This window comes from Salarias fasciatus, chromosome 16 (genome assembly GCF_902148845.1).
Source record: "Salarias fasciatus chromosome 16, fSalaFa1.1, whole genome shotgun sequence".
Classification (NCBI taxonomy): Eukaryota; Metazoa; Chordata; class Actinopteri; order Blenniiformes; family Blenniidae; genus Salarias; species Salarias fasciatus.
The window spans coordinates 15,768,070-15,782,842 of NC_043760.1; the positions used below are offsets into that span (position 1 = coordinate 15,768,070).

The window sequence follows — 14,773 nt, forward strand, 5'->3', positions numbered from 1 at the left end:
ATGTTTAATTGGAGCCCAGAGAACCCAGACATCTGGTTTGTGGAAAGGTCCCCACCTCTCTCTGTCTTCTTTCATCCTCTCCAGCTCATGGTCGCTCAGGATGTCTGACTTTTGTCTCTGTAGAGCCGCCTTGGCTTCCTTCTTCTCGTCTTTTTTCTTCCCGAATCTGTAAGATGGATTGGAAAATAGCATTTGAAACAATGAGAACTAGAGAGAAAAATGCCCTAAAACATGAATATAACACGTGTTTTGAACGGATTTTCAAATAATCAGATGATCCATGATGTGAACAGAAATAATACCACCACTCATGAGGACATGTATCTAAAACGGATAACTCAGCATCATGGAGTAAATAATACTACATCCAAGCAGCCGTTACTAGTTCTTCTCTACAGTACACAACGAAAGGGAAATCTAATAGATTAAGCACAGGAAGGGTATGAAGTATATTAATTAATATCACACTATGCTGGGTTCTATAATCTAAATTGAAAGAGAGCAAGAACGCTGGGGACTTAAACGGCCACATATCAATACTCAGACCGCAGCGGTCAATACTGTTTGTGTGCGGTCAGCATCAACAGCACGCTCAGCAATATTGGACGCCGTGCCGGTCATTACCTGGATGAGATGTGCGCGCACACACGCACACGCGCGCACGCACGCACGCACGCACGCACGCACGCACGCACGCACGCACGCACGCACGCACGCACGCACGCACGCACGCACGCACGCACACACACACACACACACACACACACACACACACACACACACACACACACACACACACACACACACACACACACACACCTGACGGGACATCACAAAACTGCACTTTAAGGTGGGACAGATGGCATAAGGTGCAGCTTTGTGCTGAAAAGTGACAGATAATCAAAGCTCCGCAGAACTCTGGAGAACGAGAAAACCTTGTGGAACATTGGGGACGACATTCTGCTTAGGGTTAGAATTAGACCCCAAGACCAGGGGTGTTAAATGTATGGCCTGCAGGCCAGAATTGGTCCACCAGAGAGTTCACTCCGGCCTGCAAGATGAAATTTGGCAGCTGTGAGAACTTATGACATTCACTGCAGTACACAGTATTTATCTGACCACCAGAGGCACGCAGGGGTATGGCTAATCTTCTCCGCATTTCAGTTTGAATCATGTGGAGAATCAGTTCAGGTGATCAGAATGATTGCACAGATGTAGAAATGTGTGTACATTACAGATCATTTCTTGAGTTTGACAAGTTATTGTAATCATAATGTGAACTCAACTTGATATAAAGTAAAGCTGCAAGTTCTCAACCCCCTGCAACACATCAAGGTAAAAATTCCAATTTTATCTGGTATGTTTAATATGTAAACCACTAGTCCCAACAAAAGAAGTGAAAATGACAGATTATAGGAGTTGTTTTGCATTTCAGTTTTATTTCAAAGCACTTTTTGGCTTCTTGATGGTTGTTACTGAGCAGTGGTAAAACTGTGAGCTGGACGAAACGTGTATTCTGAATTAGAAATCAACAGAAAACTGCAACAGACTAATTTGGATCCAAAGCTTTCCTTTGAAAGCCTCCAGCCAGAAATCTAATGCTTTGAGGCCATAAATAAATTAATCGAGATGTCCGCTTGTGTTTTGTTTTTGAACAGACCAGAATCACACCATGTGTGCCCATCCTCAGTGGTACAGCAGTCAGCTGAGTCAGTGGTGATGTGCCGCAGTGTTGACAGAGACTGAAGAAGTATGAGAAAAAAGAAACAAAAAAAAAAAAAAAACCCAGAAGCTGTAAACATGCATGTGACAAACACCTAACTGCAGGACCGATTTGTGTTATCCTGAAATGAGGCCAGTTTCTGATGTTCTCTTGAGGTTTGGTGCATGAGGAGAGTGACGCAGGGAACCAAACGAATCCTGTGTGGTTAATAAAATGATCCAATTTATCACAAATACCACATTCCCTTCCTTAAGGTGATGAACTATATTGTCAAGCTGGTGAAGAAATATTAGCACTTCATTACATATCTAGAACGGCGGTAGGAAGGAGAAAACTGAACGACTGTGTTTATTCTCAGCTGGAAAACACACAAAAAAAACCGTGACAAAGTTGGATTGATATTCTGTATGGAGCCATTGAGACTCTGGAGAATATCATGAGCGCAGCGAGCCGCCTCATGCACCGGGGCGATGAAGAAAAACCCGGGCTGCACAGTGAGCAGGCCGTTGCGAATCGAGTCTGTTAAACCTGATAAATAGTTAATAGCTCAAACACGCAAACCGTGACCTTATAACGCACCTTATGTTTTATTTATCCACTCAATTTATGGATGCATTATCCTTTGGTCTCGGCTTCCTGTTTGCACTGTCGCCTGATGTTTTTTAAGTATCAAAGTACCTGCTGGTGCATTATTTAAACCGGCGTCCACAGGTATTTCACAGTGCGACTGTTTTGTCGGTTTAGCTTGTGTTCATCTTTGCATCGCGGTAATAAAACATCAATGCGGTGAGAGCACTGTGCTAATAGGATTCTTTGTAAATCCTAATGTGGATCGCGGGGCTGAAGCCTATTTACCACCCATGGAGGCGGGCTCAATGGGCAGTGAAGGGCTACAATCATCTGTGTGCATTAACAGCATGTGTGTGTTTCCCTCACAGGGGACAAGTCCTGCTCTAATTACTGCTACCGACAGAGGCTTACCCTTTCCTTCAACTCGCTCCGTCTCACCCTCACTTACTCATCGTTCACCTCCATTCCTTTTTACTTTTTCCCTCTTTTATTGCCCTTCTCCTTCCACGCTCTCGTTACCCTCATTTCTATTGCTCTCCATCCATAGCTTACCTCGCCTTCAACCCTTCATCCCACAGTCTCATTTGACATTTTGCTCCTTCCCCCTTGCTATCAAACACTTCTCTCACTTAGCTTAATCTCTCGTCTCTTCAGTGCTCAATGTCATCGCTGGTTCATCTCTCTTGTCTGCTTATGAGAGGAAATAAAAGGATGAGTGATGGAAAAGGCCTCGAACGTGTGCATTCAGGGTAGACATGAGTATATATCAACAACGGACACTAAAATCTTTCATGAAAATCAAATAATGACTCACTGAGTATAGCGTTAGGTACAAATTTTAAGTTGTTTAAACTCCATTTTAGCCTTCTCCCATCACTGGATACTGGCAACACTAATATAAAAAAAGTAAAGTAATAACTGCATCTTGTCGCGTCTCATGAGGTCTTTTGTTGCTGTAACTGGTCTGCTTTGCTTTCTTCACCATTAAAAAAAGGCTAGTACAGTTACTGTTGCATTTATTCTGCTCTGACCTCTGGCGGTAACAAGACATCTTTGCTCAGTGAGCAGCTGCTCAGTGGATATTTACCGTTTTTCAACTTACTTTCTCTGTTCAAAAATTTGAGAAGATCAGAACAAAACATCTGGTGCCAAACATGTTCAAAGTCAACTCGGTCTTCTTTCTTCTTCAATCTATCTCTCAATTTGAAGTTAACTATGATATCTTCAAACATCAAGATTGGTAAAGACAAAATGGTGATTAAGATCAGTTACAATGAATGTGCTGATCTTCTGATTTAAAAGAAGAGCGAGTCTTAGATAACGGTGAGAAGAAAAGAAAACCTGCAACATCAGCAGCTCTTCTGCAGACGCAAATACTTTCCAAACAAAAGACCTCAGATCTCAGCGGATGGACAGACTGACAGAAAAACTGCAGTAGCTCATGAAAAAAACTCAACTGCACAAGGAAGGAGAGCTGCTGGATGAAGTCCGCTTTCAATTTTAATCCATCGACAGTACATATTTATGACTGTTATGATCACAAAACAACAAAGCTGAAGACTCAGTAATAGTGGTCAGGTTTGTTTGATGAAGGATTTATTTCAGATGAAGTATGAGGTTCAGCAGTGTGACCTGCTGGGGTTGTGCGCCGTGGCGGCTACAAGTCATTTCTTGGTATTTATTGGTGGAGCTCCTGAAGGTCATGGCTGATACGCTGCACAAAACTACAACGTAACACTTTAGACCCTATTTTTCACGAGCTGAAATCAAAGATCCAAGACTTCGGCTACAAAATATGACACTGTGTCAGTTCCACAGTATGTCTGCTCCCTTGAGATCAATTTTTACGTAGAGTTATAGCAGCAAAATCCGACGCCTCCCACTGCGGTTTCGGTACAGGCCTGCTGGCACTGCTCCTAGCATTTTTCTCTTTTTTTTCCTCAAAGCTGTGTTCACAGCACTTCTGAGTGGTCAGTGTCAGAGCGAAAAGTGATCCCAACTGTGATTATGCACTTCACCAAGTGTCATTTAGCAGGAGAATGAGAGAGGGCAGTAAAGAAGTTATAGGAAAAAGACAAATGTACATCAAGATAACGGACGTCTGGAGCTTAATTAGAATAACGCTCTGTCTGGAGCTCCTGAAGTAAACATGGATTCACATGCACCAACGATGACGCAACCTGTTATTATAGAAGCCAGTCAGCGTGTTCATGTGAATGCCCTTCAAATGTCTCTATTCCATTCTAAGATAATCACTGAATTTAGACGACTAAACCCATTTACACATGCAGTAACAAATTATCCTTGTTTTTCCAGAGAAAGCTTCTAATTTGTCATTGTTTCAACTATTTCAATCTTTGCCTCGGCTGTGAGTTAAAGATATCACTAATTACAGCGTGTGACACAAAAGAACAGAGCTGGATTTAAAACAATGAATCAAACAGGCACATCACACGCATCCGGACACACATTTTCCAATTTACAAGTTACGACATTATCGCTTGAGCATCGTTTCGCGAGGAATACCAGAGTAAGATTAGCAGCTGATTAGCAGCCAGTTCGGAGGAATACATTACCTCTTGTTGTGTCATCGGTGGGAACAGAACGATGACTCGTGAATATTCATGCACTCACACCACAATCTGTATGGAAAGTATACGGCCACTCATTACCATGTGTGAAGGATTTAATTGGGAAAATATACTCAGATTGCTTAAAATCTCCCATCTGTGTCAGGAAAGGTAAAAAGAAAATAATTTTTCTTTTCGTTTTTTTTTTTTTTTTTTTTTTTACTAATTGAAACACAGCAGATGATTCCTCTTTCCCCTTCTCATTGGATGTATTTCCAAGTTTGGAAACAAAAGAGCTCCAACAGGTAAAGTTGGCAGAATGCCGGCATATAAATCAGAGTCAGAACAGTTAATATGGTCACTGCTCCAAAACTTTACTGCATCGCAGCAAATGGTGAGGAGGACTAAGAGCTGTGTCATCAGGCTTCAGCTCGGTTCACAGGTTACATAATATATCTGTCATTAAGCATCCCATCCTCTTTAACACAGGCATGATGGGATTTTCTAATATCTGAATTTTTTTTCCCCCTCTCAGATCAGAATGAATTTGCACATTTGCTGCTGATAGTCGAACAAGGAACAGCACATTCTCTCATCGTGTCAAAACAGAGAGAATTCTGTATGTTTTAGCCGACATATCGACATCTGACCTCTGACATAAACTTTAGAATAAACTGACACATGCAAATATAACAGCGTGACCAGACTGTTCGGAGGACTGGGCCTCACTCGCATGTCTGTTAGATATAAAACCCTCTAACGAACGAGGAAAGAATTAGCGCAAACATCTGTGGCTCCAGCCTCACCTATTCTTTCCCTCCTCCTGCTCTCCTCGCGCACCCTCCCTCTGCCACTCCTTAGTCACGCCTCCCCCCTGCGATGGCCCGATCCCTGAGAGAGCGCGGTGACTGACAAGTGTGCTGCCATAACAGGCGCGCGCGCACACACAAACACACACGCGCGGTTGATTGGCAGGCATGGCATCAGTCGGTGACACCCCAATGACTTCCTGTCATTTTGTTGGATTGGCAGCGGGTGCTTCCCCCTGTTACAAGCATGTGCTCTCTAATTATAAAGCAATGACATTCAATGCTTGGTCACAAGAACAGTTTGTTGGTTTTTTTTTTTTTCCCCCCAGGCAGAGAGGCTTTGACGGCCTATTCTGAAACTTTAAACAAACACAATGCAGCAATAATCGGTTAAACAATATTAAAAAAATAAAATATAATAACTACTTTCAAGTGTATGCCGTTGGATTGCGGGAGAAAACCAACACTTTTTGATTGTTTGTGAAGTCTGATCCAGTTCCAGCCAACTTTTACAACATAAATCTGGGTTTGGATGCAGTGGATCTAGGTTTAACAGAGTTTCACCAATCAGAAAACTGCCTGCAAATTGTCACTCCAGCACTGAAATAAGTCAATTTTCTACCATCAGGGCTTTTCATCTACATGCCCTACATGCACACATTAAAAAATACACACATACGGGCTTTCAGTGCATACAGACGTGGGCTAATAAGCCTAGCATGAAGCTCAACCATTACGCAGCCCACAATGGAGGTAGTCATTCCTAATGGGTCCGACCACAGCGACTGGCTGATAGTGCGGACGACGGAGCACTTTAAGTCGAACGGAGGCAACGCATTACGACCAGCTGGCAAGAGGAAGAAAGGCAAGGAGGTAAAAAAGGGACAATATGGGGGGGGGGGGGGGTACTGTAATTATCTGTAACAATGAGAGGTAGAGAAAGGAGGAATGCCCCGTGGCTCGTTGGCTGATGGCGAGAATTTGAGTTTCGCTGCTATTTGACTTTTATATCTTGCTGGGTAATACCTTCAAAATAAGACTTATTTTCTAAATACAGTAGCTCAAAAGGTAGTCCGAATCAAACACACTTTGTGCTTTGTATATTACGAGCACACACACACAGACACACACAGAATGAAGGGACCGATCGAGATGCAAGTACAGCAGTGTATGATTACAGGCCAGCAGGCTAACATGCATTCATTATCATACATTCACATAAATTCACACCGCTTTAAAACTGAAAATGAACAGCATGCCCGTGCAACACACACACACACACACACACACACACACACACACACACACACACACACACACACACACACACACACACACACACACACACCCCGATACACACATCAACCAGTCACGTCAACATGACACACTGGCTGCAACACCTGTCATTCTTTAATCCTGGTAAACCTTCTCCGTTCTCCGTCTCATCAAATAAACCACCATATTTTCCCTTAAACACTGTGTTTGTCCCTCCTGCTCGCTTTCACTCAGACACACACACACACACACACACACACCAGTTAAAACGGATATGCGGGATTAATTCACATCTTTTAAAACGTACCCGTTCCAAAAATGTTGGGAACGAGCAAAATTTTTTTAAATGTGATTTCAATGTCAATTCGTTCACAGCTGAAAACAGAAAACATACGAAGTGAAATATCAGCTCCTTTAAAACTGGATGGCAGATTTTTACTGCAGCGCCAGTTAGAAGCAACAGGTTGGTAGCATGTTGGGTGTAGAAGGAGCATTTGAAGAGGTCGCGTTCTCTAGCAGTTAGGATTGATAGATTTCATTTGGTCTTTCATTGGCAGTACTAACAACAATACAAAAAACAAATCACATCTGAACAACATCTTTTGGAATAATTCCTCAAACCATGGTCCAGATTATAATCAAATTACTGAAAGAAAAAAAAAAATCCTGAGGCCTGAAGGCAAAAACCACGTCAAGATATGAATTTTGCAACAAAAGCATCCTGTTTGTCTTTTTTTCATCATCCTAACCTTTGTAGATTGATGTTGTTGTGTCTGTATGGAATAAGCAATCAAAGGTTTGTCTGTTTTATTGAATATCATGCAAGGAAACGCAGAGAGGAAAAAAAAAAGGAAAAGGTCACACAACTGCTGACAACCTGCAGACAAACACACACACACACAGACACACACTGTGGAGGATTCACAGCAACCACATGCCAGCTATATGACAACCATCTGACCGTGTGACCAATCGGGTTTTATCATCACATGAATATTCATGAGGGGGAGATGATTATGACAACACGCACACACACGCACGCACACACACACACACACACACACACACACACACAGACACACAGATGACTGGCATATCTGATTGGCAGGAGGCAGTGGTTCAGATGCAAAAAGCCAGCTGTCCACTTTAAAAGGGCATCTTAAACAAACCGAACACTCTCATGAACATTTGAGGACACAAACCTGCACCGATTCTTCCGATTGTCAAGAATTATATTTTTGAACGACCATTTTTAACAATGAAAAATAAATAAAAAGGAAAATAAATGACATGGAGGGGAACTTACTATGATACATCAATAATTATGCCAAATTGTAAGTCAAAGCATGAAGCAGAAAAACCATGTTGGACTTTGTGAAGGAATCTCCTCCTGTCTGTGAAATGTGTGAACCAGCCAAACGTTTTCTCCTGGAAAACTGGAGACCTTGAAGTTAAGACACAGCATCGTGCTCTGCCTGCACCGCCGACCATTAGGCCAATCAAAGGTGGCCTCAGATGAATGTGGCAAATCAGCGGCTCGGCCGCGACTGAACTGTACTGAATAGCACCAATTTGCCTTCTCGGTCTGCCACCATTACGTGCAATCAAATGTAGATAGAGAGCAGGAGCTGGAGGGAGCGGACGGAAAGGGGGAAAAATAGGAACGATGCAAAGATTAAGGGGGGGGGGGGAATGGAGGTGGGGGACGGATAGAAAGAAGAGGGGTGTTCTGGAAATATGGAAGATGAGAAATGTTGAGATTATCACCAGGCTCTAATCAAGAGTCTCTCCTGGTGATGAGCGATCAGATGTGGAGGAAAAGGGCTAAAAATATCCTTGGGCGTATTATATGGTTTCTTAAGCACTTTGGGGAAGGGAACAAGGTGGGAACTGGTGATTAGATGAGAGGATGAATGGAAGGACAGGTGGGTGAACGGTGTGGTTTAATTAAACCAATGATATAACAGGAGCTGAACAGGGTCAGTGAAGGCAGAGGAATGACGGCCGGCCAGGGAGGAAGGCCGATGAAGGACCTCAACCGTCTTAAAAAACTGAGACAGCTTGGATTCTTCTTGTTAAGGACTTCAGCGTTCTTCATCCAGTTTATTGGAAACTGCATTGTTTTCAGTGAGTCTGCCATTTTTATGAAATTTACCATTAACATAAGATGTAGACAACCTTCGGATTTAGTTGAATCGCTTTGAAGACCAGTATTCAAGTGTTTGTATTTCTTTGTCTGAATCATCCATTGATCTACTGAGTCAAACCACAGCAAAACAATCCTGCTTTAAAATTGACTGTTTAAATTAATTTAAACTGGAAATGAGTTTCTCTGCCATTACACACAGTTTAATAAGTTGCCTTTCAATGAGTATTTCTCATTTGTGATGCTCAGAGAAGGAAAGCTCAAAAGCAGCTCTTAAAGCCCCAAAAAGAAAAGAAAAAAAAAAACCTTTACCATAGAGAATATATAATATATGACATTGTGAAAAGGGAGAGCACAGTATGCTTCTATATCATGCGAATAAAATGTAGATTGTTCTTACAATATGTGAAAAAATCAGCCTTGTTGCTCTAATCTGCAGCGATATTCTTGCATAATTCTTTTTCCGGTCATAATTTACTGGAGTCAATCATAAATGAGAGCATTTCCTGGTTGCACGATCTCCTTTCTGAACATCCTTGAATGGCATGACAGAGCTAAACATTACATATTCTATCAGGGAAATAAAGGCCGCATGATGAAAGTGCCTCTGAATTAATCCAATTTCATATTTTTAATGCAAGACAAGTTGAGTCATCTGCAGTGAAGGGTTTGAAGTGGCTAAAGGGCAGACACCTGGAGCCAGCGCGACGGAAAATAAGTGGCAGTAGAGGAAAAGAACACAGTGTGAGCACAAAGCCTGCACCTCTATTCATTCTTCCTCACATCTATTAATTATATTCTTTTCAAGGAAAAAAAAAAAAGCAACCTGACATGATGCAATTAATAATACGTTCAGGTATTAGGAGTCAACTGCCGAACAAAGACATCATTCCATGGTCATCAAAGGGAGTGTGTTTACTCTCAGCATGGAAATTTCTTACAGATAACTCAACGCAGAGGGAATGGGAGGGCGAGAGGCAATAAGACAAAAAAAAAAAAAAGGTGGAGAGGAGGTGAAGGGAAAGGTGGTGGCTTTCAAAGTACCAACATTAAACCAATTCAATTTGGTCAAATTAGTCCATATTAGTCTAACTGCCTAATATTTTACTTTAAATAACATGCAATTTGGAGATGCAATCACTGTGATAAAACGGGACTTTGAAATCTGGAAGTGCTTTTCTGCGTTCCGGTTCGCACAGGCTGCTTTTTTCCTGAGTGTACGTTTGAAAGGCTGCGGCTGTATTTTGCAGATCAAATTGCGACACAAGTGTTTTTGTTACGATCCGTATCTACCTAATGGTCATGTGAAATACCACTTCACAGACGAGCACGGTGGAGAAATTAGAATAAAAACTTGATGCTAGGTAGAAATTAAGATAGAAAGTACAAATCATTCGCCGAAAACACTTTGGCCCATTCATGCTGAGAGTGCGCGCACGGCGCATTCCCACTGAAAGATACAGCGTTGAACTAAATCACCCAAAGTAGTCCTGACAGATAATTTTCTTCACCTCTTAGGGAAATTGGGCCAACGCTCTTAGAGTGGGCTTTGTGTGCCTGGAAGCATGTGAGAGCATTTTGTAACAGTGACAAAAAGACTCCAGTGTTCATGTGTGGCTTAATATGAGTGCATGAGGTGCGCAGGATCGACACTTACTTGGATGTAATAGAGTCGGCCAACACTAAACAAAGGCATCACTGGTGTCAGTGGCCAAAACGCTGCTCATCTCAACAAAAAACCTGACTGTGAGATGTGAAGATGCACATGAAATCACTTCTATTACGAAATGAAACAATAAATTTGTCTTCGGCTTATTCAGTTGCCATGTGGTCAGAGCTTCCCAGCAGTCTCTGAAACATGCTTTCCTTCTGAAAACATGCTGTTCTCATTTATTTGTGGTTGGGCTTTGCGCTCAGTCATGCTACCTGTGTTTGCCTTGAGCGGGCGCTCGCTGCGGCTGGAGGTGACGGAGCGTGATTCAGTGTGGGGAAATCCAACACTTCGCATTCTTTATTGGTCTTGAATTAAAAAAAAACACACAAACGCGGCTTTGGGATTCAAACGGAGACAAATTAAAATGAGTGTTTGACGTCACACCCGCTGTTACACACAGGAAGACCTCAGCGGTACGTCTTGACACACACACCCGCCGCTGTAAGGACGCCTTGTCGGGGTTTGGCTCGACACAGCATGGCACAGCCGAGCCTGTCCAATGGAAAAAGGTGTTCACTCACCTCAGCAGGCCAAAGCCTATTTTCTTGCTCTTCTTTTCCGTCTCCTCGGGCTCCTCCGCTTTCTTCTTCTCCTTTTCTTTCCCTTTGGGCTTGCTCTTTTCTTTCTTCTTTGTTTTTGCTTTCTTTTTCTTCTCCTTTTTGCCTTTCTCCTCAGTCTGGTCGCCGACTCCCTGGCGGGACGAGCTACTGGCGGGGGTGTCCCGACCTGAACTCGGCTCAGAACAATCATCTGGAGAGGAACGGGAGACAAAGAGGAGGAAAAACGACAATTATAGAGTGAGTGTGAGAATGATAACGTGTGAGAGTAGTTTTAGTCATTGTAAAAAGAATTAAACTGCATTGAGTCACCAGTTTGACCGTTTTGCTGGATTTAATGCACACGCACACAACTGATGGGGGCAGACAACCAGTCAGAGGAAAAAGCATGTGATTGTTCATAAATGTTAAACGTCTTAATTGGCTTCCACAATATGACGTGTTCTTCGGGTTGTTCTATTCTACATGTTTGAAGCATAAACTATGAACCACGTTATTTTATGGACAGACTGGAAACCCAGTGTTTGACTTCATAGCCAAGCCAACCCGGAGTTCTTACTCCTGCAAAGATTTAATTGTGCGTCGGCATTTGAAACAGCAGCAGTAAACAGGGGCTTGTTTGTACCAAGAATGGAACTGAGTGTGTTTGTGCAGCAGATCCACGGCCTCACGCTTCTTCTACTGCTTTCCCTACTGAGAGTGAAAAACCCAAAACGGGCACAAAGACTGCACTGTGCGAACTTAAAGAACACTAAATTAAAAAAATGTGTTTTCTGGGGAGATTAATTACCGTTTGAAAACATCCAGATCTCTATTTCTGGTTCCATTCTTCTTCATTACATTCATATTTTTTTTCAGTTTCTTCATTTGTGCTTTGTTTTTCTCTTGCTCCCATAACAATTCATTCTTACGTTGTCAAATCAACACAGCCCGTCCATTGTTGTCTTATTTCTTTCTTCATTTCCCTTTTTTCTGACATGAGTCCATCATTTTCTGAACTCCTTCCAACCATCAATCTTTCTCACTTCCATTCATCCATCCATCCATCCTTTATTTCATTCTTTCAGTTTCTTCCTTCAGACATCATCCACTTTGTATTTTATTTATTTCCTGTCCTCAATCCATCACGTCTTACTGACCTCCATCCATTCATTTTTTTTTCCTCCTTCAACCAAGCATAATTTTTCTTTATTCATCGATCTATCCAGTCATCAATGCATCTTCTATCCATTAATCCATCCCTTCATTAATTTGCTCATTCCTCCAATGAAATGTGCTTGAAGCACAAGTAATCTGGATTAGTTTAGGTCAATCGATCGCAAGGTAACAAATAGATAACGAACATAAATAAGACCCCTGACCTCGGTCATAATCCCACGTTGACAATCTGAACTGACTTCAACCTGAGATTAGGTGGACTTGATACAACGGAAATGATTAAGATCAAAAGAGGAATTATGTAAGATAGATGGAAAATACAGGAAGAGAAGGTTGACGGCTTATCGCTGCACCACAGAAAACTGTTCCCTGTCAATTAACAGCAGCACTGAACGTGTTGAGTATTTAGAAAGATGGTGACAGATGCAGCCACTGTGTGTGTGTGTGTGTGGTGCTGACACGCCCTATTAGTCCGATCCCGTGTGAGCGCAGTGATCTAAAACAGCCCGACTCATTACTCTGGTGGTGACTGATAAGAGTTTGCTGCTAATAATGCAGCTGGGAATCGGATCCGTGCCGATGTTCGGGGGCCTCGCGTCACTGTGCAGGAGGACGTGGAATTGAGGGAACACCTTGTACATGGAAGAAAGCTGAGCGCGTCAATTGTTTTGCCAAAAAAAAAAAAAAAAAGTTTTCAAAATATGTGTCAGGGACGTAATGTGAGATTTAGAAATAAAAAACCTCCGGCTTTTTTGGGAAATATTAGAGTAGGTAAGAGATGTGCGGAAAATTAAGCGCCACATTAATATGCAGTTAGTTCAGCTTTAGGGCTTCATCACATTTCTCAATTACTGAGGTCAAAGCAGTTTCAGTCACAACTAATAACTAAAAAAGTGATCGAAGTGCAGCTTAAATATAAACAGTTCGGGAAAATTCAGTGTAATGAAAAGTTAAGGGAAATAGCAAGTCAAACATCAGTAACTGGAACTGTGGTCAGAAATAAACAGCTGACACCTTCTTGATTGTTCATACCATCATCATCTTCGGCCGGTCCATCGTAGGACTTATCGATAGCTGCGCGGAAGCTCTCGTTGCAGCCTCTTCCTCTGACCATATTTGGGCGGGGGCGGTGGAACGGGAGGAGCTCGCTCTTTCTGTTAACCTCCGACATGGCCGTCTGGAGACTCTCCAGCGAGCTGGACTTCTTTAAGCCGAGGGTCGGTCCAAGTTCTACAGGGGGAGACGGTGTCACTGTGGAGAGGCAGGAAAGCACCGTGAAACACAGTTAATGCAGAGAAAACAGCTTTAACAGCTGATCTTCAGAAAGATCCAGCTGAACTCTGGAGAGCCACCCAAAGAAAAGAAAACAGTGATGCTGTTAACCATGCAGTTGTTGACCTTGTGATGGATGTGGCGGCTGCTTCACTCCTACTAGATCTTCATCTATCAACACAAGTACACTGTGAGAGATATTACTGAGGGAGGGAGGGATCCAGCAGGAGGAAGATGAAGAGGAGCGAGATGGATGACAGGGCAGAGCAAGAGTGGAAGAATTCACCCGAGAGCCCAGAGACATGTTGCAATGCTTTACGTTATCCACTGTACGTGGCATATGTCGTGACGGTAGCTAACCTCGCCCCATCAGCATTAAAATGATTACTAAGCAATAGTTGCAAACGCAGGAAAATCCAACGTCACACACGGATTGCTGGAGCTGGACCGGGTTCAAGCTGCAGTCCCACTGCGATTGTACCCAGCACTTGTGAGGATTGCTGTTGGTTAAACAAAGGAGGGGGAGAAGGTAATGTGTTTGTCACCGAGGGGGGAAGACGCCGACGGTGGCCAAGACGGGGGGACAGCGGTCGGAAGCCACGGGAAGAGGATGGGAGATGGTGGTGGTGGTGGCGGAGGTGGGGGGAGCAAATTAAGTTTACTCGGGGGAATATCGCCGCGGAAAACCGTGGTGGCAGAGAGGAGGACAGAGAAAAATGAGGAAGAAGGGACGAAGGCTGGGCTGGCTGCCAGCTCAAAATACTGGTAATCCTCACACACACACACACACACGCACACGCACACACACACACTTTGGATTCCTTGCTGGCTCCGGCTTGTCAATATGATGCCACTGTGATTCATGATAGCTAAACTTGCATCACTTTAGCTAATGATTCCCTATACACACTGCTGCTCGTGTGTGTGTGTGTGTGTGTGTGTGTGTGTGTGCGCGTGTGCGTGTGTGTGTGTGCATTTT

The 14,773-nt window shown here is 43.0% G+C and overlaps 1 protein-coding gene across 4 annotated transcripts in view; it reads right to left on the bottom strand.

The window, feature by feature from the left end:
- Positions 1-14,773, bottom strand: part of pard3bb (par-3 family cell polarity regulator beta b) — a 204,251-nt gene that overhangs the window by 70,010 nt on the left and 119,468 nt on the right. For all 4 annotated transcript variants that reach the window (XM_030111978.1, XM_030111977.1, XM_030111976.1 and 1 more), the window contains exons 18-20: positions 13,555-13,773; positions 11,329-11,557; positions 56-166 (exon numbers count right to left, since the gene is read on the bottom strand). In XM_030111978.1, coding sequence (XP_029967838.1) covers positions 56-166; positions 11,329-11,557; positions 13,555-13,773 — 559 coding nt within the window. The remainder of the gene's footprint in view (positions 1-55; positions 167-11,328; positions 11,558-13,554; positions 13,774-14,773) is intronic.